Source organism: Microtus oregoni, unplaced genomic scaffold (genome assembly GCF_018167655.1).
Source record: "Microtus oregoni isolate MIOR12 unplaced genomic scaffold, Mior012 000025F_ref0000491, whole genome shotgun sequence".
Lineage (NCBI taxonomy): Eukaryota > Metazoa > Chordata > Mammalia > Rodentia > Cricetidae > Microtus > Microtus oregoni.
In genome coordinates, this window is record NW_024543084.1 from 31375140 (window position 1) to 31401950 (window position 26811).

Sequence of the window (26811 nt, forward strand, 5' to 3'; positions counted from 1 at the left end):
TCTATGGGCACCAGGCATACACACTGCACAGGCATATAAGCAGGTAAAACATACATGCAAACATAGTAAAATTAAAACCTATTTAAAAGAAAAATGTTTATTAGATTAAAATTTAATAAAATAAGGAATATATATTTTAAGAAATTTTATTCTGTGCAGAGGCACAAAATTAAACACTAACTGTATTAAAGACATTAAATTAAAAATAAGCATGTTAAAGATTTACCATAAAAGAAAAAAGAATAAGAGGCTGGAGGTGAAGCTCAGTTGGGAGCATGCGTGGAGGAAGCACTGAGCTCAATTCCTGTTCCATGAAGGGGTTAAAGAAGGGGATGCCTATATACCCAGCACTTACAGGTAGAGGTGCAAGGATCAGAAGTTCCATGTCATTCTTGGGTACACAGGGTTTGAGGCCAGCCTGGGCTATCTGAGACTTTGCCTCAAGAAACAAGAACCAAACGTCACACAAGAATATCCCAGGAGAAAGATGAACAAAGGATTTGGGATGCATGTCACAAAAGAATCATGAAAGGTCACAGATTGGGATAGGAACCAATTTCATTCATATTCAAAGAAATGGCAACCTGGTTATGGGAACTGAACTCCATCTTCTGCAAGCTCCATATGCGCACCTACAAAATGAGCCATCCTTCTAGCCCCTGGAAATTGTGTAAGTTCAATATGTGAATGTTATTACTTTTTGGAGACCCAACCGTGTTACCAGCAGAAGACATGTGTGTTTTTATCTTGGCGGAGGAAAACTTTGAGACTGTCCAGCAATGGCTGTATCTAAAGGAAACAGGAACTTACTGCCCACAAGCAAGAGTTCATAGGATCAAATGAATAGTCCTGGCTTGTCAGGTGGTATCCATCTTATCCCTATATAATTATGTTTGGCTCTGCAAATAAAGTGTTGAATATTAGGCTAAACACAGCAGGCTTCAGAACAGAGATCTCACTCAGACGCCCTCAGTGAAAAGTCTACGTTAGGCATAGACACCTGACATCCATGATCTCAGAAACTGAAGGAGGAAGCAAGAGAATCCGAGGCAGCCATAGCCACATGAGGTCCTATCTCAAAAACCAAAGACTTCCTAAGGTGACACATGAAGGTACCAATTGATTAAAAGGAGCTATAGGATAAAAGCAGAAACAATGCCACATAAAAAATATTCATTTCATTGTAAGAATTATCTGTTTGATAATATCTATACATACATCAACCCATCACAATTTGGAGCTACAATGCAAGACCAAAAAGTGTCTTTTTCCTATTTAGACAATGAAAAAATGTAGTATTGTGTGTATTTGTGTGACATGTGTGTGATATGCGTCGGTGCACACACACGAGTAACATGTTGAGAGGTTCAAGGTCAGAAGACAAATTTCAGGAGTTGGTTTCTCCTCCACCATCAGCCTTACCGAACAAGCACTTTTCCTACTGAACCATCTGACTGCCACTATGTGGTCAAACTTTAACTCAGAGACACCCTTATTCTGACATATATATTTGTCTTTTTGAAGAGCAAGGGGGAGAAGGGTCTCTTTGTAGCTTTGGCTGCCCTGAAACTCACTATTTGGACCAGGATAGTCTTGAACTTCCTGTGTCTGCCTCCCAAGTACTGGGATGACAGCTGTGGGCCACCACGCTCAGCTAATTGAAGTTGCTGTAAATCAAAGTGTAGCAGAGGGATCTATGGCAAGTCCCTGAAGAAGGACAACGATACAATAAATGACAGATGATTTCCTACACCTCTTGCCAGTCCGAGGTGTCCCCACATAGCAGGTGTCACCCCCTCTCCACTGGGTCTCCCGCTGCCCCAGGATTTTTCACACTGTATTTCTCAACTACACACAGCAGAACGGGCACCACATATTTCCTGGTGAGATCGGTCCTATACTGAGGAAAGTGATCTGTGCTTTTGAGAAAGGTTGTATTCAGTGTACTAGGCATCAGCTGGCTTCAAGCTGGTGGTGATTCTCCTGCCTCAGCTTTTCAGCTTTTCCAGGACTGGGACTACAGGTGTGAGTCACCATGAGCAGCAGAAGGAAATCCTGGTAAAACTGACTCAGAGGCAGAGTGTTTGCTCATTCTGTGTGAGGCATTGGGTTCGCCCCCAGCTCTGGAGAACAAAGAAGCAAACAACAAATCTGACCTTTCCCTCACCTGATCTGCCCTCACTCATACAAAACACTCGTGAGACTCTAGAAGAAAACAGGGAGCACCAGGAACGATGTCTTCTCTCAGCAGCTGACTGTGGCAAGAACAGACTGGTTTGAAACACTGTTTACAGCAGACTGTCGTGGCACAATTGCTTTAAAAGGAGCCAAATTATTCCAGAGTTCTTAAACTACAGCTTAGATTCCAGAAGAGTCAAGAAGTTAAATTATTTCAAACCATACAAAATATTCTCAAGTTTTCCAGATATTTGTAACCACCCAGGGCTCATGTTCCCATCACACACCGTGAAAGTAACTTGGGGCAGTCTGGAGTTACTGAGGATTTGATAGCTGTCATACCCAGGAGTCTCTCAGGTCCTAGCTGGCTGAGAGGCCAGATCCAACAACCGCTTACTGAGCAGGGCGTTGTGTCTCTTCAGATATATGATTATGTCTCCCTGCTTTTCAACAATTTCTTCTAGGCTTGAAATAGTCCTGCAGAAATAAGAATAGAAACAGGTTACATGGATTCATCAACACAATTTTATTTCATTTTGACTAAGTCCTCAGCAGTGCTCAGTAAGGCACAGCTGCCCAGAGTTTTCATACATCAGGTTCATACATCAGGGATATTGCAAGACAAGTCTTTCAGGAATAAAATTAGTGACTCCTGCTCTGGAAATCAATGTGTTTTGCACATATTGTCTTCACTTTTATTTATTTGTAGGCTAGTTTTGGGCCTGGTAAAATTGTTTAAAGTTTTATCATTTTTCTGGGTGGTTGTGGCAGATGCTTTTAATCACAGCACTCGGGAAGCAGAGGCAGGTAGGGATCTCTATGAGTTTGAAGTCAGAATGGTCTACAGAGTGAGTTTGAGGACAGCCAGAGATACACAGAGAAATACTCTCTTGAAAACAAACACAAACAAAAGAAGTTTTTACAATTTAAAGTCACTAAGTGAGCCAGGTGAGGGTAGTACAGTCTTTAATCCACTGCTCTGATGCAGCTGTCCAGGAGAGCTAGGGCTACACAGAGAAACACTGTCTACAAAAACCAAAAACGAAGGAAAGAAGAGAGAGGAGAAGAGAGAAAGGGAAGATGCAAGGAAGGAAAGAAGAAAGAACTTTTAAAAAATCATGTAAAGTCAACATTTGGTGCACACCTTTAATCCCAGCAATCTGGAAGCCAAGGCAGGCAGATCTCTGTGACTTCATGGCCAGCCTGGTATAGCTAACAACTTCTAAGACATACATACACACACATACACAGATACATACATACATACAATCTACAGGATCTCTTGTAAGTGACTCCAGCTGTGTTTGAACTCACACCCTGGATTACACTGAACACAGCAAGAGGTAGGTGGATCTCTGTGAGTTGAAGTCCAGCCTGCTCTACATAGTGAGTTCCAGTACTAAGGAAGCTAAGGGAAGAGAGTCAAGAGTCTGAGTCTACCCTGGGCTACATGCAATACAACAAGCAAGAGTCCAGTCCCAAACCTGTAGTGAGATAGGATTCCAAGCCCCAGAAAAACAAATGACAAAAATCAGGGTTTAGTTCCTAATTTTCCCCATTCCATATTCATACCACATATTTATCCTCTCAATTCGGTGGATTGATATTACAGTTTTATGTTAAATCCACATTCAGAACCTACACGATCATCTTACAATTAGTTTTCACAACTAAGCTAAGGTCACCCGTTATTGTTCATATACAAAGTTCCATTTTCATGGGAACAATATTTGCTGATGTTGACTTTTATATGGGCTTTGTTCTTGAATGAATATTATTTATAACAAAAAGATTGCAAACAATCTGATGGTTCCGGACTGAAGGCTCCTTAAAGAATGGTAGATCTAGGAAAGGGAGCTCTGTGAGTTCAAGGCCAGCCAGGACTACAAAGTGAGATCCTGTTTCCAAACCAAAAACTACTATGACTGTAAAAATATTACAGTAGTGTGTAATGTTATATGGGAAGAAAATGCTTCTTTTTCTGAGATAAAATTCTGCCTCCTGGCCTCAAACTTGGGGTCCTCCCACCTGAGTCTCCTAGGCCTCCACACACACACACACACACACAGAGAGAGAGAGAGAGAGAGAGAGAGAGAGAGAGAGAGAGAGATACTAGGGATGAACTGGGACACTCATACAAAGGGCCTCTGACTACATACTCTGCCCTTATAAAAACTTACTAAAAATTATTTTGGGTCAAGATTTTGCTAAATTGTCCTGACAAAGGATCCACCATGCCCACTTGAGGACATCCCAAGTAGACAGAATCACAGACACGAACCATCAGGTGACTGAAGGGAAAGTTCCTGCTTTCTGATTTGTGCTTCCTCTTCAAGCCTTACCTGAAGCCAGTCTCTGAGGCTATATTGCTGGGGTGAGCATACATTCTTTCTTCTTCAAGGACATCAGGCTGTGGTTTGGCTCTATTGAATCTGCTAATTTTCACTGAAATAAGAAAATCATTTTAAATCAGATTACATAGTTCTGAAGAATTTTCTGTGCTTATTTATCAAGTAATACTACATGGTTACTCTTTCTGAATAGATAATATATGTGAGATTGCATAATGAGAAAAAAGCTTGAATACGATGGTTTATCAACACAGTTACACATATCAAAGTCTACTAAGCAAGGGCTAGTCTCAGGGAACATTGAGATTATCATTAGTAACAAGATAACAACAACAATAGCTGACATTTGCAACACGTGGGGCACAAGCTTGACTGTCCTAGATGGATGACGTCATTCCAATCTCACAACCACATCATGAAGTGAACACTCATTTTTTTTTTTTTCTTGAGACAGGGTCTCACTATGTAGTTCTGAAACTCAAGAGATGGATCTACCTCCAAGTACTGGGAATGAATGTGTGTGCCGTTAGGCCTGGTCATTCTTTTTCATTAAGATGTCAAATTTACATACATGCAGGGCCTAACTTGCTGTCTCAGCTATAATCACAGAGCTTGGAAGGCAGAGGCAGGGACTTGGCTACAAGTTGATGGTCACATTGTTTACCCTATAGCAGTAGTTCTCAAAGTGTGGGTCATGACCTTTCACGGGACCACATGTCAGATATCCTGGATATCAGATATTTACATTACAACTCATAACAGTAGCAAAATTACACTTATGAAGTAGTAAGAAAAGTAATTTCATGTTGAGTGGTCAGCACAACCTGAGGCACTGTATTAAAGGTCACAGCATTGGGAAGGCTGAGAACCACCACCTTACAGGAAAGAAGTTTGTTGTTTTGTTTTCTGCGAAAGTTTTACTTCAGTAAACTGAAAATACTTTCCTATTCAAAGCTTTTTAAATTGTGTGTGTAAGGCTGTGTGCCTGTGCTTTCTGGAAGACAGAGGCACCGGGTCCCCTGGGGTGGCTTTATTGGCAGTTGTGAGCACCTGACCCGATGAGGAGCAGTCTGGACTCTCAATCCTCAGCCACCTCTGCAGCTCAAGGTTCCCAACATCTGTGACTGACAGGAGTGGAGAAAATGAACTCATTGGGAGTGGTTGTCTCTTCTCTTGCTCTGAAGGACAGCAGACCGGAAGTGGTCAGATGTCAAAGACAAAGGAGCTAAAGGAGTCCTCAGCGAATGAAGGCTGCTCACTAAAGTGACAGCTGTGTCTGCAGTGACAGGAGAGGCAGGCAGATGTCACAAGACAGAGGCTTCCACTCTCACCTGCATAGAGCAGCAGACAGCTCAGGGAGCAGATCAGCTCCAGGGCCAGGACAGCCAGAATCAGCTCCAGGTACAGGCTACTGGGCTCAGGGAAGGAATGCTGCAAGCACAGGAGCAGCAGGAGGGCTGTGTTGCCTAAGGAAGGAAGGGAAACAGCAGGGATGGGATGCTGGAGTCCTGTCAGTGCAAATTCCTTTTGGTTTGATCTCCACAATTTATTTATTTAATTATTTATTTGTTTACTTAGGTACTTACATATCCAATTTCCTAAAGCCCTTATTATTTATTTGTTTGCTTACTTATGTACTTACTTATCCAATATTCTAAAGCCCTTGTGACTTTCTAAAGAAAAGAACTGTGTTGTTATTGTAACACACCCTGAAGGTCAAAACTGTGTTTATGCTAATAAGGGTTGGAGCTACAAAGCCTAAATATGGGTCCAGCCACCAGACAAACCAGCAATTCAGTCCTGGTTTTCTATCCTATTGAACTCATTTGGGAAAGTTTGAGAGGATGGAAACTTAAATTCTTAAAAACAATCTGGATGCTGGATAGCTTGGCCTGTAGAATGCTTGCCCTATATGGATGACAGCCTGGGCTCAAATCCTCAGAACTACAAAAAAGCAAGGATCAGGCCTGTAACCCCAGAGTTCAACAGGTAGAGACAGGAGGATGACTCCTACATAGCAAATCTGAGACCATTCTGGACTACATGAGACTTTATCTCCAAAAATCAAGGAGTTAAAGATTTACCTCAGTTGGAATATATTTGCCGCGTAAGTTTGAAGCCTTGGGTTTGGTTCCAGTATCAAAAGCAAGAACAGGGGAAAAAAAAAAAAAAAAAAAAACCCAAAACAAAGAATCTGATGTTGTAGAATAATCCTTCTGTACTCGGATGGTTTTAATAAAAAACCGAACAGCAAATAGCTAGACAGGATTTCCAGGCACAGAGGACTCTGTGAAGAAGGGGGTATTGTGCGGGAAGTGGAGCAAGCAGCACGGCCATTACAAAGTAAGGGTAACCGAGCCACATAACAGAACAGAGATTAAAAGATAGGGGTTACTTTCAGTTATAAAAGCTAGTTAGAAGCAAGCCGAAGCAAGCTTTCATAATTGATATCAAGTCTCCATGTTGAAGACTTGCTGCAATCTGACCTTGCTTTAAAACTAAGGAATTATTTCTTGGTTTTATAAAAGTATTAAACTGACTTCTTTTGCACATGTGAGAAAATATTATTTATTGAGTTAGGGCCTCAACATAGTATAGGCTACTCTTGAATTCACTGACCATTCTCCTGCCTCAGCCTCGTGAGGGTTCAGGCTGCATCACACCTAGCTTAAGGTCAGATTTTAAGAAGGTAGAGACAAAATAATTTCTTCATGAATTTCAAAACTAGTATCCCCAGATTCTCAAACAATTATTTGAGATAATTACTTGAGAATATTCTTTACTTTTGTCCCATATAAAAGTAGACAAAGCCTTGAGTCTAGGACCTCCAACAGAATAGGCAGGAACCAGAGATCTCTGTGGGTCCAGGCCTGAGTCTGGGACCTCTGAGGGAGTAGGCCTGAGCCAGGACCTCTGTGGGTCCGGGGCTGTGGTTGGGGATGTCAAAGGGAGTAGGCAGGAACCAGAAAACTCTGCGCGTCTGGGCGTGAATCTGGGACCTCTGCGGGACCAGGCCAGAGCCAGGTCCTCTGTGGGTCTGGGTGCACCCGAAGCTGGGACCTCCGAGGGAGTAGATCGGAGCCTGAGACCCTTGCAGGAAAAACCCCAAGCCGAGGACCTCTTCCCGAAAGGATCCAGACCAAGGATATTTACAGAAACAGGTCTGATCCTGTAACCTAGGCCAGAGCAGGCCTCAGGCAACAAATTCCACAGGAATAGTACTAAGCCAGTGACCTAGCCTAGAACAGGCAGGCGTGAGACAGCAAAACTCCAAAGAGGTTGGAATGAGCCGGTGACCTGGGCCAGAGATGGCCTGAAGCAACAAATTCCACACGAGTAGGACTGAGCCAGAGACAGCCTGAGGCAGTGAATTCCACAGGAGTATGACCAAGCCAGTGACCTGGGCCTGAGCGAACCTGGGACAGTGAACTGTATAGGAGCAAGACTGAGGCAGTGTCTGAGGCAGTGAACTCCTCAGAGGAGGACACAGCCAGTGACCTGGTCCTGAGCTGGCCTGGGACAGTGAGTTCCACAAGAACAGAACAGATCCAGACCAAGGTCATTTGCAGAAGCAGGACTAGGCCAGGACAGACCTAAGGCAGCAAGCTACATGGAAGCAGGATTGAGCCAGCTACATAAGCCAGAGCAGACCTGAGAAAGTGAGCTCCACAGGAGCAGGGGCAGATCCAGACCAGTGACATTGGCAGAAACAGGTCTGAGTTACAACCTAGGTAAGAGAAGGCCTGAGACAGCAAACTCCACAAAAGCACAGCAAAGTCCAGGAGCACTGAGCAACCTGCAGAAACAAGGAGTGACCAATGAGGTAACTAGAACCGTGGCACTGACTGTACCATGAGGAACAACCATCTGAGCCTTAGAGTTACTGACACCCAGAAGATTAATAACCAGAATCACAAACAGCCCCAAGCACACCAATTACAGGAAAACATGAGTAGATAAGGTAAGAACACATGCAACACCACAAAGAGCAATATGATACCAGTAAAACGTAAAGACTCTACAACACCAAGACATGAACAACCAAATATAAATGAAGCAGAAGAAAATGGCCTCAAAAATAACTTCAAGAGAATGTTTGAAACTCTTAAAGAGGAAATGAGAAATTGCCTCAAAGAAATGGAGGAAAAACCAAACAAAAAATTGAAAGAAATCAGCAAATCTCTTAAAGAAAACAAAGAAAAAGCAATCAAACATATGAAAGAGAAACTTTCAAGACTTGAAAACTGAAATAGAGACAATAAAGAAAACACAAGCTGAAGGAATAGAAACAGAAATCATGAGAAAATGATCAGGAACCAAAAATGCAAGCATGAACAGCAGAATACAAGAGATGGAAGAAAGAATCTCAAGCGCTGAAGATACAATAGAGGAAACAGGCTCATCAGTCAAAGAAAACATTAAATCTAATGAAAACTTAACCCAAAATATTCAGGAAATATGGGACACCATGAAAAGACCAAGCCTAAGAATAATAGGTATAAAAGAAGAAGTTCAACTCAATTTAACAAAATCATAGAAAACTTTGCCAATCTAAAGAAAGATATACCTATGAAGATACAAGAAGCTTACAGAACACCAAACAGACTAAATAAAAGAAAAGAAAAAGAAAAATAGTCCCCCTGGCACATAATAATCAAAACACTAAACATACAGAATAAAAAAAATATTAAGAGCTTCAAAGGAAAAAGGCCAAGTAACATATAAAGGCAGACTTATCAGAATTACACCTGACTTTTCAATGGAGACAATGAAAGCCAGAAGGTCAAGGTCAAGCGTTATGTAGACATGAAGAGACCATGGATGCCAGCCCAGACTACTATATCCAGCAAAACTTTCAATCACCATAGAAGGACAAGATATTCCATGAGAAAACCAGATTTCACCAATACCTAGCCACTAACCCAGCCCTACACAAAATACTAGGAAAAAGCCTCCAACCCAAGGAAGTTGGCTATATCTAAAAGTACAGACAATTGAGGGTCTCATAGCAGCAAATCCCCAAAAAGGAAAAAACTCACAAATTAACATCAGCAACAACGAAAACTAAATTAACAGGAGATAGCAATCACTAGTCATTAATATCCCTTAATATAAATGGACTCAACTCACCTATAAAAAGGCACAGTCTAGCCAATTGGCTACAAAAACAGAATCCATCCTTCTGCATACAAGAAACACACCTCAACCTCAAAGACAGACCTTGCCTCAGAGTAAAGTGTTGGAAAAAAAATATTCCAGTCAAATGGACCTAAGAAACAAGCAGGTGTAGCTATCCTAATATCTAACAAAATAGACTTCAAACTAAAATCAATCAAAAGAGACAAAGAAGGACATTTCATATTAGTAACAGGAAAAATCCATCCAGAGGAAATCTCAACGCTGAACATCTATGCTCCAAATACAAGGGCACCCTCATATGTAAAAGAAACACTTCTAAAACTTAAATCATCCATTAAACTCCACACACTAATAGTGGGAGATTTCAACACTCCTCTCTCACCACTGGACACGTCAGTCAGACAAAAGATTAACAGAGAAATAAAGGAACTAACAGATGTTATGACTCAAATGGACTTAATAGACATCTATAGAATATTCCATCCAAACATAAAAGAATATACCTTCTTCTCAGAACCTCATGGATTCTTCTCAAAAATTAACCACATACACGGTAACAAAACAAACATCAACAAATACAAAAAAATTGGAATAGCCCCGAGTATCTTATCAGATCACCATGGCTTAAAACTAGAATTCAACAGCAATACTAATTCCAGAAAGCCCACAAACACATGGAAATTAAACAATGCTCACCTGAATCATCAATGGGTCAAAAAAGAAATAAAGGGAGAAATTAAAGACTTCCTAAAAAAAAAAATCAATGAAAATGAACACACAACATACCCAAATTTATGGGACACAATGAAAGCAGTGTTAAGAGGAAAGCTCATAGCACCAAATGCCTATATAAAGAAGCTGAAAAATCCCACACAAGACAAAGTGAGATCCTATCTCAAGACCACAAAGACTGTAAAAAGTTTCAAAAGGTAGGTGAGCCATAGCTCAGTGGTAGAAGCTTGCCGAGCATACCCAAAGTTTTGGTTTCAATCATGCTTCCCACCAAAAGAAAAATTCAGAATAGGAGCTACAATATAGATCACTCTCAAAAAGAGAATACATTTGGGGACTGGAGAGGTAGTTCAGCAGCTAATAGCACTGGCTATTCTTCCAGAGGACCGGGTTCAATTCCCAGCATGCACAAGTCAACTCAAAATTCTGGAAGTACAGGTCCAGGGAATCTGACACCTTCACACCAATGCATGCTTAATAAATGAGTAAATTTAAAGAGAGAGAATATGTTTGATTATAAAATCTAATTTCACATTTTTTTTAATCGCCTTTGGCACTCAGGCCGAAGAGGAGCTGTGAGATGCAGGGCTTACCAGAAGAGTGGATCACGAGGGCCAGGTTTTTGAGATGCCTCGTAGACCTGTAGATCTGGGAATAGCCACGACTTCTGACTTTGCTGTGGTGATACTGGATGTAGCGTTCAAGAAGCAAATGCAGAATCCACAAGATGACTTTTCCAAGGATTATGACTGTCTGAACTTTTAGTGGGTTGGTGTAATTTTCTGGGCACTTGTCTTCATTGGGATCAGGGAATGAACACAGCACCCCTGTTAAAAATGCTAAAATGACAAAGACAACCTGTGGAAGGAAAAGCAGTAGGATTCATGTTAAATACGTAGGTTGCCATCAGGGCCAGTGAGAGGACTCAGGGGGTAAAGGCACTTGTCACCAAGACTGACAACCTGAGTTTGACTCCCAGGATCTCCATGGTGGAAGGAGAGAACTGAGCCCTGCGTGTTGTCCTGACTTCTCTGTGTGCTGTGGCACACATCCCTGCATGCACACCACGTAATTTATCAATGTAATAAAGAAATTAGCATAAATGCCTGTGTTAGAAAACAGCACGTGCCATGTCCTAGACTTATGCTACCCTACCCTGTAAATGATTAGAAAACTTATTACACTCGGTGATTGCACGCCTCTAATCTCAGCACTCAGGGAGGCAGAGGCAGGTGGATATCTGTGAGTTCGACGCTAGGCCGGCCCACAAAGTGAGTTCCAGAATAGCCAGAGATTCACATTAACCCTGCCTTTAAAAACCAAAAAGAAAAAGAAAAAATATTTTACTGAAAGTGTTCTGAAAAACTGGGGAAGCTGGGCACAGAGACACATGCCTGCCACCCTAGAACTAAGGAGGATGGAAAACTCGATGTCAGCCTGGGCGATATAGGGAGATCAAATGTCAGATTTGAAAGTGCCAGTTACCTCAAAAGCAGTTGAGGACTAGAGAGCTGGCTCAGCATTAAGAGTGCAAAATGCTCTGGCAGAGGACAGGAAGGGTTCAGTCCCCCGCACCCACTGAGGATTCTGACCTAAGCCCCAGGGGTCAGAACCTCTCTTCTAGCCTCCAAGGACATCTGCAATTCTCCTCCCCCACCACAGGATTAAATAAGAACTAATGAAAGTATGTGCAGAAGCAGGTAGGTCTCAGAGCTCTACAAACTGAGACCTTGATTTAAGGGAAAGAAAGAATTCCATGTGCATGTCCAAGTCCTTGAAGACATTATCACCAACTGGCCCAGACACTGGGCTCTGCTGAGCTGGACTGAGGCCACGACCCTGCAAGGTGAAGAAGCTGTGGAGCAGGGTTCTCAGGAGACAGGGAGAGCAGTCAGTGAATGCAGAGCTGGCTGGATGTGCTCTCCTGAACCTCACCAGTCTCCTGGAGCCGGTCTCTGGGGCAGAGTCTACCTCTAGTGTAGCCTGATGAACAGGGAACTTAGAAAGGGAGGGACAGAGTATTAAATATAGATTCAATTAATTAACATTAATATGGATCTGCACACACGCTAATGAATGGGTTAGTATATGAAATTAGCAAATACTATGGCCTTCCTACGAAGGCCAGATTGACTTCTAACTTAGATCTTACTGCCTCTGCCGGCTAATTATCAACATTACAGACAGGTTTGTTTTTTTTGAGACAGGATCTCACTATATAGCTCTGATCTGCCTGAACTTGATTTGTAGCTCAGGCTGGCCTTGAACTCAGAGATTGCCACCTCTGCCTTCCACGAGCTTGAAATTATAGGCGTGTGCCACCAAGCCTGGCTTTACTCATGGATTTACTGTGCTAGTGTGTGAGCACTGTGCTCAAGCGGGAAAGTAGACACCAGAGGACAATTTCTCTCCTTCTACCCTGTTATAGGCAGTCAATGTTTCTGCTCAAGGACCAGCTAGCCTGGAATGCAGGAGGAGAAGCAGTGGCCCTAGGAACACCAGGGACCTCGTGATTTCTTGTGTGACAATCCCAGTGCCACTAAGAATGTCCTTGCACATGTGCAAACATCTCTACAGTAAACTCTTTGCGTCTGTATGAAAGCATTTACATTTTAAAATCTGATAGATGCAGCCCCCACAGGGCTCATACACTGTATGTGTGCACACATGTGCATGCACCTGGGGTCAGAGAACAATGCACGTGCTGTTCTTTGGGAGACATCTACGTCTACCTTGTTGTTTTGATCTGGAGATGGAGTCTCTCAGGATGGTCTGGGTTCACCTCCTAGCAGATTAGGCTGGCCACAGAGTCTCAGGGTTCCTCCTGTCTCCACCTCCCCATTGTTGGGTGTGTGCTCCTCCACCCCCTGGTTTTCACATAGCTTTTGGAGATGTGCCCGGGTCCTCAAGCATCTTATGACTGGACCATCTCTCCCCCTGCACGCTCCTGTGTTTTAGGAACACTAGCTCTGCAGTGAACTCACATGTATAAACAACAGAAGATTCGCGATGATGACCGTGGGAAGAGGATGGAATCTGGGTCTAAAGTGAGCACGTAAGGAGTGGTGTGCGAGAGGCTGGGTGTCCAGAAGGGGGTCATCATCCAGACTTTGAAGGACATCCAAGGACCCCTGTATGGCAAAACATACACTTTATAGCCAAGACTTTCTGAGCCATGTTTCTTTTTCTCTTTCCTTTCTTTTGTTTTTACAATAAAGAGTTTTTCTGTTTAGCCTTAGCTATCCTAGAACTCACCCAGTAGATCATGCTGGCCTCGAACCTCTGCCTCCTGAGTGCTGGGATTAACGGTATGAAACACCATGACTGGTTCTGGATAATGTTTCTAAGACACAACTGATACAGCTTATTTTCAATGAACATTTTAGGTTATTTGAGATCTTCTACTGTAAAGGCTGCCATAGAAACTTTGTGTAGCACGCGGTAGCCTTCAACTTAAGGCAGTCCCCCTGTCCTAGCCTCCTGAATGCTGGGTTCCAGGCAGGAGCCGTCACACCAGGAACTTTTTAACCCTTGATGATTTTTGTGTTATTTGTGGCACACAACTGTGATCTCAGTATTTGGGCTAAAACAGTAATCTAGAATGTTAAGCTCATAGCAACCTAGGATACTGAGCACAACAAAATCAGCTGGGGCTATAGTGCAGAAGTTGAGTGCTCACCTTGCATATGTAACACCATAGGTTTGGTTCCCAGCACCGCAAAAACAAAACAACAAACCCCTGGAGTCTGGGGAGTAACTAGTGGTAGAGATCTTCCACAACACACAGAACCTATGCCTTAGCACCACACACACAAAAAAAAAAAAAAAAAAAAAACACTGCACACATCAGAGGCAGAACAGATCCCACCTAAACTCAACTTTGAAAAATTACCTCCCTTTAGGTTAATTTCCTATGACTTGTCAAAATTTTGTCTTGTTTACTTTTGTTTGTTGTTTTTGGAGACAGAGTTTCTCTGTGTAGCCCTGGTAGTCCTAGAACTCACTCTGTACACCAGACTGATATTGAACTCACATAGATCTCGTGCCTCTGCCTGGAATTAAAGGTGTGTGCCACCACTGTCCAGCTGGTAAAACTTTTATTAAAACAGAATCTTTCACAGAGGTGTGTCTGGCTCCTGAGTGTTGGCACTAAAGTTGTGTACAACCAAGCCTGGCTTGAGACAGGGCCTTCTACTTACTATACCCCATGCTGAACTCTGAACTCACTATGTAGGCCAGATTGGCTTCCTACTCATGCTTTCCAAGTAATGGAAGAACTTTTTTTCCCCCTTAAAGACAGGGTTTCCCTATTTAGTTTTATTTTTAGTCCTGGCTAGAATGAACTTGCTCTGTAGACAAGACGGCCTCTAATTCAAAGAAATCCACCTATTTCTACATCCCAAGTGCTGGGATTTAAAGGTGTGTCACCACACTTAGCCCCATAGAAGTAGTTTGTTTCATTTTTTTCTCTTTTTCTTTCCTTTTTTTTTTTTTTGAGCTAGGGTCTCTCTACATAGCCCTCTATGTCCTAGAACTCACTATGTAGACTAGGCTAGCCTGAAACTCAGAGATCCATGTGCCTCTGCCTCTGGAATCCAGAATTAAAAATGTACAGCACCATGCTCAACTATTCCATTATCTCTATAACTCCAGAGCAAAGTAATGCATGCTGTAATTTAAGCAACCCACTTTTTTTGTTTTAGCTGCAATAAGGTTTCCTCCCTATTTTGCTCAAGCTGGTCTAAACTCCTGTGCTAAGGCAATCCTCTTGTCTCCAAACACTTCAAGTACCGAGGTTACAGGTATATGCCACCATGTCCAGTTTCAACCAATTTCATTAAACCTTCAAAATGTACAGTTAGGAAGCCTCGCCGGAGCCAAGGAGCAATTGGTGGCTGCTGAGGGAGGAAGTAATTTTGTTCAGGAGTTTGGCTGCTGCCAGACTGACCATGCTCAAGTAGATGGCATCACACCCATGTTCAGGCAGGCAGCAGATTAAAGCTCAGTGGATTATATTAAAAAAAAATGAGAGGAGGAGGAGGACATGAAGGTGGTAAGGGAACAACCATGCAGGGGGAAGAGTGAAATCACACGGAGGATGAGGGGTAGATGTGATCAAGTCATACATGGCATACATGTATAGCCTAGGCTGGCCTCAAACTCACTATGTGGCTGAAGCTAGATATGAACTCCTGATCCTCCTGCCTCTACCCACTGGAAATATAGGCACACACCACCACGCTAGGCCACAGATGCAATTATTAAATTGCCTGCTATCCCACAGTACTTTGGAAATCAGCCTTATGAAGAATACCTTATAGAGAGCCTGGCAGGAGAGGGGGAGCTCAGTGGTCAGCGTTCACCTAGCCTGTGTGAGACACTGGGGTCTGTCCCCAGCACCACCCCATTTCCCCCAAAAGTGACTAAAACAAGCTTTTGATTTTAACAGAAATATTCTAAGTAGCAGCAGAATCATCAGCCAGTGGAACCTAAGGAGACATCAGTTGTAGGAATCAGTCTCCACAAAAACGTCTAGCTGTCAGTCACTGAAGCAGCGCATAGAAGCTGAGTCCTGGGTGGTAACCTAAAAGTGTCAGTCATGTTTAAAGGTGATGTTTCTACAATCACATCACTTCCCGTTTTCTTCTGCACACAAACGAGGCACATCTCAGTCTAAGACCCTTAGGAGACCCTGCGATGTATGGAACAGTGGCACCTGCCTATTATCTCAGCACTTGGGAGCGGAGGCCATCGAAGGCTAGCCTGAACTACAAAATGAGCTCAAGGCTGGCAAGTTACTGAGATCCTGTCTCAATAAGAATAAGGAAGGGTGGGGCCATAGCTCAGCAGTTAAGAGCACGTGTTGCTTTTCTAGAGGACCTGAGTTTGGTTCCCAGCACCCATATGGTGGGTCACAACCAAGTGTAACTCCTGATCCTGAGTTCCAGGGGACCTGGTACTTTCCTCTGACTTCTTCAGGTATGTACATGGTACACATACAAGCATACAGTCCAAATACTCATACAGATACAATAAATTAACACACACAAACACACTTCATTTTACAGAGTAAAGGAATATGAGGGATGAAAACAGTTCAACAGTAGATCTCTTGCCTAGCATGTGTGAGGTCCTGGGTTCAATAAGCTGTACTAAATATAATGTGGAACTCTAAAGTATAAACCAGATTTGGGGTGTGGCTCACTTTGGTACCCTTTGTACCATACAACTGACATTACTTGGAAGCTCGCACTTTATTTGCCACAATCTGTGGTATAGTTCTGATGATTCTGTGTCTTGAGAGGGAGGTCTCTCTATCTGGTTGGCCAGGAACTTGCTGACTTCAACTCAACTTGTGGCGAGCCTGTTGTCTTTGCCTCTGAGTAATGGGACAGCAAGCACGTATCACCAGGCTGGCTTACAATGCTGGTTGTTTCTGTTCTCAGTACCCTTCTCGAGCATGTTCTCTAGCTGAAGGACGTGGAACCTTGGCAACTTGCCCCTCACCTCTGAGCACGCCTATAGGTTCTGATGGGGAAATTCCACCCAGGGAGCCTCCCTGGACACCTGAGATCTGGAGCATGTCATGTCTCGGTGTCCAAAGCATCATGCGTAGCTTCCCTGTCATACTATCCAATAATGACCAATCTTTGCTCCTCCATTGTTATTTCTTCCAAGGCCTTCCTATTTATCTACCTTTCCTGGTAGATTATATGGGATTTACCAGTTCCCCACCTCTTGCTTGTCTGTCTTAGGAGCATACTCAGCAAACACTAGTGCATGAATCAATATGTGTTCCACATCTGTCTTTGTGGGTTTTCACAACTCACTCACAGGCATCAATTGTTCATCGGGAAAAGCAATAAGAACGCAGGGAGGCAAGGCCAACCCAGACTAGAGGGGTTAAGAGCTGTGGCTCTGGATAACATGGCGAACAATGAGGGCTGATGAGACACCAAGGACAAAGGCACGGGGTTTTGATCCTAGTTAATGTGCTGGCTTTGTGGGAGCCTAGCCAGTTTGGATGTTCACCTTCCTAGATATGGACGGAGCGGGGAGGACCTAGGACTTACCACAGGGCAGGGAACCCGGACTGCTCTGTGGACTGGAGAGGGAGGGGGAGAGGAGTGGGGGGAGGGGAAGAAGGGTGGGAGGAGGGGGAGGGAAATGGGAGGCTGGGAGGAGGTGGAAACTTGTTTTTTGTGTATGTTTTTTTTTTCTTCTTTCCTCAATTAAAAAAAAAAAAGGAAAAAAGCAAGTTAAACAGATAAAATTCAAGTCCTATTGCGTACCGGCTGTGGGTAAGTTGCATCACATCTCTATTTCTCAGTTTCCTCATCTTTGGTTTTTGCTTTCCTCTTGAGATTTACTTTTCATTTTATGTGTAGGTTTGCATGCATACCACATACATGCTAGTGTCAAATGAGGCCAGCAGAAGGCGACAGAATCCCTAGAGCTGGAGTTACAAAACATGGTGATGCAGGGGATGTGGGTGTTGGGAATTGAACCTGGTGCCTCTGCAAAACTACAAGCATTTTTAACCAACAAGCAACCTCTCCAGCCTCAGTTTCCTCCTCTTTAAAAAAGCCACTAATAATAGCACCTGTGCCCAATCTTGAGTAGGAAAATTAAATAGGTTACTACACAAAAACCACTTAGTACAGCATTAAGAACAGGCACTGACTGAGCAGTCAATAAGTGAGCCTTTATTTTGTTTTAGCTTTGGTTCTTTGAAACCCTCTTTTAATTTCTCTTTGAAGCCCTGGCTGTACCAGAACTCACTCTGTAGACCAGGCTGACCTCAAACTCAGAGATCTGCCTGCCTCTGCTACAGGAGTGGTGGGATTACAGCTATGTGCCACCACCACCCAGAGTCATTATATTAAAAAAAAAAAAAAAACAACAAGGTAACCCTGTTTGTCTGAAACTCGCTAGGTAGCCAGACTTGATTTAAGCTCTCATAGACCCACCTCCTTCTGCCTCCCAAATTCTAGGACTAAAGACAGGTACCACTGTGTCTGGCCTCTATCAACTTTTTCCCCCCTTTTTGGAGACACGGTCAGGGACCAGCCTAGATGAAAACACCTCTTGCCAGGGTAGGGATGTGGGGATCAGAAATATTAGTAAAGACATTTAAAAATAATCAAACAGAAAAACATAGAATAGTACCAGGAGGGCATTCCAGTGAATACTGAAACTGTCTGCGTTTAATTTTCCATATGCTTTTATACCCTAATACAAAAGGGGAAGAAAGCAACAAAAGACTGTTTTAACATGGTACAAAGGACAAGAACAGTTAATTGCTTTAACATTTTGAGACATCAAATAATTAGCATTCTGTTGTTTAGATAGTGAAGCCTCTCTAGACCAAGTATCCTGAATGCAGTCACTCCCCAGGAAACCTCATATTACAAAAGGAGCAGAAGTAAGCTTGCACATCCTGACCACCTGTCGGGATGAAATGGATCTCCCCTTATGACCATCTTCATGTCAAAAGAACCAAGTAACCACATCCTGATTCAGAAAGTGTAGCCCTGATTGTTAACAATTGAGCAACTTCAAACTCTCTGACCTTTGGACAAGGTGGAAATAGGCTCACATTTTTGGGACTCAAGACAGGATCTCAAAAAGTGTTGAAGGCTAGTCTTGAGTTTGAGTTCTTCACCTCCTAGGCTCTGGGATTTGATTATTATTTAACCAACTAGTTATTTTGTGGCACTGAGGATGGAACTAAGCCTTCCACATTAGACCAGGGCTCTGTCTTTGAGATAAATTTCAGCCTTCTACTAACTCATGTTATTCTTCTGTTCTTTATAGATCGCCTGCCTGGTATTTCTAACATCCATCCTACTGTGTCTTAACCCAGGCTCTTAGCATTTCTCTTAAGCACCTTTCTGTATCCTGGCCTCAGGAATTTTCAGAGTTTATCCTCCCAAAACCTGTGTCTCCCTATTACCCTCAGGACAGAGCACAAATTCATCCAGCTAGCTGAGCTACGGAAGAGCAGGGCTCTACTCTCCTGGCCTTATCTGTCAGCACTCCTCTTCCTCAGGCCCAGGGATCCTGCCTGCCATCTCTGTTCCAGTTGTGTGCCCCCCCACACACACCTGTCACAACAAACAATCACAGTCTCCCTGACTCAGTCCCACCCAGCTCATCATCTGATAAGTGAAGCTGGGTCAACTTCAAGCTTTTGTACATGTAGAAAAGTCTGATTTTCTCCTTGCCATTTCTAGTTATTTCTGTGTTGTTTCTGAATCACTTTCAATCTACTATCATTAGTCCCATTTTTCTGTCTTCTTACAAGTCTGCTTTTAAAAATTTTTTTCCAAACCTAGGACCTCCTGCATGCGAAGCAAATGCTCTGACACTGAGCTACCTCCTCATTACCCCAAATTATTCCTTCATCTCCTCAATCTTGGCCTACAACTCTCTAAGGCCAAGGCTGGCCTTGAACTTATGACTCTCCTGCCCCTATCTCCTTAGAGCTGGGCTTACAGATGTGTGTGGCCATGCCTGGCTTCTGTGGTGGTGCTAAGGACTGAGTTCAGGGCTATGAGCAAGCTAGGCAAGTGAGAACTCTTAACAAGTAGGCCCAATCCATTTCCACTACTTACACAAGAGTGAATTACTACCAAAGAATTCACCTATGTTTTGGCTCAGATACTATTTTTGACTTTTGTTTTTTTCAGTAACTGCTTCCTTTGGGGACCCAATGACGATGTTGCATTAAGCCTTACTGGGACCCAAGTATCGTGGCCATGCTTGTTTGTAATCCCAGCATATGGGAAGCCTCAGCAGAAGGATCACTGTGAGCCTGAGTTACGTAGTGTGAACCATAATAAACCAAAAACTCTGTGGCAATATCTTTAAAATATTCTTCCTCTCCCTCTCTTGGTCTGAGAATAGTCAGAGAACAAAAGATGCTTTGTCCAGTCTGCTTTCCACATGAAGGGCAAAGGAAAGACGGACACTAGGTAAGGTGACAGCTGTAGTCACCCCCGTGTAGACTCGAAAATGACTCCTATCACTTCAGACACTCTGAGCTGCCCTCATTTGGGTACTTGTAGAGGCCTGGGTGTTAATCCAAACCAGCACCAAGTCCTTCCTTTAATACATGAGCCATTCATTCACCAACGCACTTAAGTCCCTGGGCTTGCAACATAGTCCATGTATTCAGCTTACTAAATGTACATTTTTTTTAAATCTACAAAATACCAAAAGCAGGCAACCTACTCAGGTCCACGGTAATTCAGCTGTTTAACTGTTGGTGAAATAATCATCACCAATTGCTTGTTGAAATATCTAGGACTGTACTCCCGAAACTAACCTATCCAAGAACTCCAGGGTAGTGTAGCACCAACTAAGAAACGCTGCTTAAGGTTTTCTAAACCATTTATTTTCCTCTTACATATTTATTTCTTCCATAATGGCCAGTCCCTGAAATCTAACTCTTAAAATTTCAAAAACAATGGGCTTTGCTTTAAATATACATGACTCTGAAGTTTTCACGTATTAATCAGTTTTCCATTTTCTCACTTAAAAGAACTAAAACTAGATTTATTTTTTAGTCTTAATGTTAAACACATATTTATTTATTTCATCAAGAAAATTTAGTTAGGTGTGATAGGTACACCCGTTATCCCAGCACTGAAGAAGTCAAGTCAGGGAACAGTTCGGCAAAATTGAGGCCAGGCTAGGCTACATAATAGATCAGGCCAGCTAGGGCTACATAGCAAGTCTAAAACAAATGACTGCAGGAACCAGTACACAAGAATCTAAACTCTGATAGATAGTTTTAGAACCTTGCTTTTCTAAATGTAATTTGGCACTAAGACTACGGTAATGTTATTAGTTATTACCTCAGGGCAGTGTGCTAACACATCAGCCTTGTGTTTCTCAAGGGCTGGAATTTTCAAGCGCGTGTTTCCTCTCTAAGTGTCCCCCCTCCCATCCCAGTTTCAAATAAACGTTTAATCACACTGTCTTAATAAACTTTCAAACAAGATTTTTGCAATTGTTCTACACTGGATACACCATGAACTGGGCCACCGGATACTTAAAAAAAAAAAGTCAAATTTGCATCTAAGATTAAAACATCTTTCTGTTTCTACCATGCCTACATTCAAAACAGCACGTGATACTGTTGTTCTCCAATCTGGGTTTCGGGGAGATGTGAGCTACAGGTCGTCCCCGAGGGATGCTCCAGTCACCACCATCGAGGGCCCTCGGGAGTCGGGCTCACCGGGGGGTGGAGGGGGTGGGGGTGGGGGTGGGCTGGCGAGCCGCGCCCGGCCTGTCACTCCCTCTCAGGAAGGCCTGTCAGGCTAGCGCGCGTCACGTGAAGCTCCCAGTTCCGGAACCGGCGACGCGCGCCGCACGTGAGCCGCCGACTGAAGAGACCCTCGCGCCCACCCCGCCGCCGTCCCTCCGACTTCCACCCGGAAAGGCGTCCGGGCTGCGGTCCCCGCCCGGAGGTCACCCCGTCCCCCAGCGTCCCCTCCGGTCCAGGCCGCGGCGGCTCAGGGTAGCTCCCAGCCCGCAGTCTCCGCCCCCTGAGCCCGGCACAGGAAGCGGGGATGGCGGGGACAGGGCTCGGCGCCTCACTCACGTCCTCCAGCCTGCCGCCCGCCGCCATGTCCCGCCGTCGCACGCCGGCGCCCCGCCAGCCTGACCTCTCCCCCGGCGCCCGGGCGCCCCGGCCCAGGACGGTCGCACCTTCTCGGACCTGCGCGCCCCCGCCCCGGACACACCCACTTCTGCGTCCGCCCCGCCCCTCCTGCCCAAGGCCACGCCCCGTACCGCGAGCAACCGAAGCCGCCGGGCTGCAGCCAGGGGCGTGGCGCTCCCGCCGGACACCCCCACGCGGCCGCGTTCTAGCCCTGGCGCTTTTTACCGGGAGGGAAACGTGCTTAGTGCCTAAACCGTTGCTTCATCTGTTTATCAGAGATTTGCTAATTAAAGGACGAATTTCTTGTGCGACCTTTTGAACATTTTCGGTAAACACTTCTCTTTAAAATATTAGCTTATTTCTGTTTCATAGTTTTGGTTTACAGCAGTAGCTCTGTGTTTGAAAAAAGACACAGTAAAACCCTAGCTCCACCTGTAGACAGACTGAACTAGAATAAAGATTCCAGTTTCTACAGCACGTTTGATAGATGTCTCCACGGAGGAGCAAAGCCGTTAGGTGTTTTAGGGGTTTGTTTCTGTTGCCCCCTCCTCCTCTCTCTTTTTGAGACAAGGTCTCTCTAAAGAGTCCTGGCTGTCCTGGAACTCACTATGTAGACCAGGCTGGACTTGAACTCTCGGAGATTTTCCTGTCTCTGTCTCCGGAGTGCTCTGATTAAAGACGTGTGCAACCACACTTGCCCAAGATTCTGTCAGTTCTTTCCTTCCGCCATGTGAGTCCCAGGTTTGGTAGCTGGGGCCATTTGCCAGCCCTGAGTTTGCTTTGTTTTGTTTGAATTAAAACAAGGTCTCATGTTATTCATGCTGACCTAGAACTTGATGTACATTGAAACTGGCCTTGAATTCCTGGTCCTCGGGCCTTTACCCATTGACACCTGGCATTGCTAGTGTACACCATCAACCCCTGAGTTTTGTTTGATATACAAAGTATTTCTTTTAAAATTGTTTTTATGTGTGTGAGTGTTTTGCTTGCATGTGTATCTGTCCACTATGTGCTTGCCTGTTGTCCAGGAAGGCCAGAAGAGGTCATTGGATCCTCTGGCGCTGCAGTAAGAGACAGTGGAGAGTTGCCATGTGGGTGCTGGGAATCGAACCCAGGTCCTCTGGGTTAGTGCATTTGAGTTTTCTTTAGATATATGGAACCAAACTGGGGAGCCAGGTGTGGTGGCATACGTCTTTAGTCCTAGGACTTAGTGGAGGCCGGAGGATTGAGTTCAAGGCCACTCTTTGCTTTATGATGAGTTTGAGGCAAACCTGGGCTACCAGAGACTGTCTCATGAAGAAATAAACAAGAATGTGAGTAAAAGTCCTCAAGGACTGTGGGTGACGACGAATTGGGGGGCAAAGGTGTCACTGATGCCAAGCATACTGGACCTCAAGACAATGACTGAACTTGTCCATCGGAAAGAATGCCTGTCCTCCTGTCCTGGAACAGCTAGACAAAGCTCGTCGCTTCCACCTCTCCCTCGGAAGCCTCTCTGCAGTCACTGGAAAGGAACAACCCTGAAAACCTCAAAGCATTTTCCCTTATTACTGTACAGTTTTAATTGACCTTTATTCTTTTTCGAAAGCTTCTGCTGGCATCTGTTAATTGTATGTAATGATAGGTTTCATTTTCATATGTGTGTCTGATCATACTCGGCACTCATGCCTTCTCATGTACCTTCCCTCTGAGTCCCTGCCTTTTCTGATGTGTGTGTATGTGTGCGATATGTGTGTGTGAAGTGCATGTGTGGTGTGTGTATGATGTGAGATGTGTGCATGTGTGTATGATGCTATGAGTTTAGGATTACATACTTGCAGGAACACGTGCCGCTTACCAATTCCTCGCTCCTGAAGAATCTTTCTCTCTCCTTTGCATTTATTCCTTTGTTTTGCTTTGTCTTGTTTTCAAGACAGGGTTTCTTTGTATATCCCTGGCTGTCCACAATCACTCTGTAGATTAGGCTGGCCTTGAACTCACAGAGATCCACCTGCCTCTGCACCTAGAACAGGTACTTACTAAAGGAGTGCGCCACCACCACCCATCTTTGACTTTTCTTCTTTATTGAGTTAGGAAAGTTAAACCATAGAGTGGCTTAGCAGGTAAAGGTGCCTGCTTTGCTAGCCTGATCTGGTGACTTGAATTCAATTCCCAAAACTCATGTAAAGGTAGCAGAAGGGAACCTACTCCACAATGTTATCCTCTGACCCCCACGTATGACTATGCCTTGGGTACCCCTACCCCACAAAATAGCAAAAAAAGATAAAAATCTAAATACATTTGAAAAATCAGAAAGCTTAAATTCAGAGATTTAGTTTTACTGTTGGACTTTTTTCTTTTGCTTTTGGAGAGGCAGAGTCTTGTGTAGCCAAGGCTAGCCTCTGATGCGGGATTCCCCTCTGTATGCTATGAATGCCATTGGTTAATAAAGAAACTGTCTTAGGCCTGTGATAGGGTAGAGTAAAGTTAGGTGGGGAAAACTAAACTGAATGCTGGGGAAAAGGAGGCGGAGTCAAGGAGAAGCCATGGAGCCTCCACTGGAGACAGACAAGCTGGAACCTTTCCGTTTGGCCACAAACCTCATGGTAAAATATAAAATAATGGAAACTGGTTAAATTAAGATGTAAAAGCTAGCCAATAAGAAGCTAGAGCTAATGGGCCAAGCAGTGATTTAAATAAAATGGTTTCTATGTGATTATTTCGGGAGTCTGGGCAGCTGGAAAACAAACAAGGGGCCTCCTTACAACAGGCATCCAATTCAATATATAACCAGAGATGACCTTGACCTCCTGCCCCTCCTACTTTCATCTCCAAGTGCTAAGATTACAGACCTGGGTCACCACCTCCAGCTTAGATGCTAACTTTTAACTTTTTTCTTTTTGACTTGGATCCCAGTAATAATTGCTTGCTGCAGTCACTAAGAGTATCGTCGTTATGTCTTGTTCTCACAACTGAAGGGTGCATCTTGTACCACACAGCCCAGCCATCAACTTACAATCAGTGTGGCTGGGCTCAAAGAGAAATGAGGGCAAAGTTATAGACATTAGATACTACTGGGAGGTTGGGAGTGGGGTGCATGACAGGCAGAAGAATGGTTACAGAGCTATGAGAAGGACAAATGGAGAGAAGCGAGTGGCAAGGAGCAGAGTAGGGTACTCATGCAGGTTGAGAATCTTCTCCAGTGTGAAAGAACAGGTAGGAAAGGCTACCACCTGCAACGCATGCCATTCTCCGTATTTATTTCTTTCTTCTGTACTTCTTTCCTTCCTCTCTCTTTCTTTTCTTTTTTCTTTTCAATTTTGCCTTTTTTTTTTCTTTTTTTGAGACAGGGTTTCTCTGTGTAGCCTTGGCTGTCCTGGAACTCGCTCTGTAGACCAGGCTGACCTCAAACTCAGAGATCTGCCTGCCTCACTGCACAGCATTTTTCTCTTTCTTTATCTTGTTCTCTTTCCATTTCTTTCCTTTTCCAAAAGGAAAGTCCAGATTGACCTTGAACTTGCTATGCAGTTGAGAGGATGACCTTGTTCTCCAGTGTTTATTTCTGTCACCCAAGCACTGGGACCACAGGCACGAGCCACTGTGCTAGCTGATTGTATAGTATATTATTATTCATATTTGTAATTATTGGATGTGTGAACGCATGGGTGTATGCACGATCCATGATGTGTGGAGGTCAGACAACAACTTACAGTGGTTTTTCTTCTTCCACCACGGGTTCCAGTGATCACATTCAAGTCATCGGCTTGGATGACAAGTGTTTTTCCTGGCCTAGCCATCTCATCAATCATGTCTTACAGTTTCAAGGAATCATTTTATTCTGAGTACATGTTTCTTGTCAATCTGCCCTCCTTCCAGGGCAAGCGAGGATGAGAGAAGAGCCTTGGAATTACCAAACTCAGCTAGGATTTGCAATCCAGCACCTTTCTTATCTGTAAAATATAAAATCAAATCATAAAGGGAGAGTGAGGGCTGACGTGTTAATGTGCGCCTTGCAGCTTGAGGGAGAGTGGCTTCAATCTCCAACACTGAAAAAGAAATCTCTTTCCTTGTGTAAGATTGTTACACTTGAGGAACTCATGAAATGCTGGCTTCCTTCCTGTCCTCGGCACCCAGTCTCTGCACTTCTCCATATTATGTATGGCCGGGGAGGAGGGGCCAGGTGCACGCAGTGCTCTTCCTGGGCATCCGGCACTGCACTGAGCGCAATTAAGTACTTAATAAATGCCTTTTGATTAAGTTCAGCATCATACTGATCAGGCGAAACCACTCCGCTCAATTTCCATGATTAGATGATTTCCCCAGCAGAAGTTCAGATGCTGCCAGTGCTAAATTCAGCACACTGCCTTAGCCAATGGCATAACGAAGCTTCAGTTCACGTTCCTTGAGAAGGGATGATCACCGACACACCTGTCTTGCAGCCCCACCTCTATGCTTTCTGACAATCACATGTCTGGGATATGAGACTCAACCTTTTGGTCAGTTACTTTTCTTGTTTTGCAGATAGACTTTCAGACAAAAGTAACTTAAGGAAGGAAGAATTTGGGCTCATGCTTCATATGTACAGTCCATTATGACAGGATACATGGACGGCAGGAGTTATAGACAGTTTGTTACATTGGGTCACACAGGGGGTGGAGCAAGTGCTCAAGTCACAGGGATGCAGCAGGTGCTCAGGTCACAGGGCTGCAGCTGGTACTCAGGTCACAAGGATGGAGCAGGTGCTCAGGTCACAGGGCTGCA

General features: G+C 43.9%; 1 protein-coding gene across 2 annotated transcripts; it reads right to left on the minus strand.

Moving 5' to 3' along the window:
• Window positions 1-130: 130 nt before the first annotated feature.
• Tmem192 (transmembrane protein 192) lies at window positions 131-22141 on the minus strand. Of its 2 annotated transcripts, XM_041675194.1 has the most exons (6): window positions 22012-22141; window positions 13385-13531; window positions 10994-11258; window positions 5861-5995; window positions 4521-4623; window positions 131-2655 (listed from the first exon to the last, which is right to left on the minus strand). In XM_041675194.1, the coding sequence occupies exons 1-6, from the start codon at window positions 22036-22038 to the stop codon at window positions 2532-2534; spliced, it is 801 nt and encodes a 266-aa protein (XP_041531128.1). In that variant the 5' UTR covers window positions 22039-22141; the 3' UTR covers window positions 131-2531. The 2 variants fall into 2 exon arrangements, with proteins under 2 accessions (XP_041531128.1, XP_041531129.1); XM_041675195.1 differs by lacking the exon at window positions 5861-5995.
• Between the last annotated feature and the right edge of the window lie 4670 nt (window positions 22142-26811).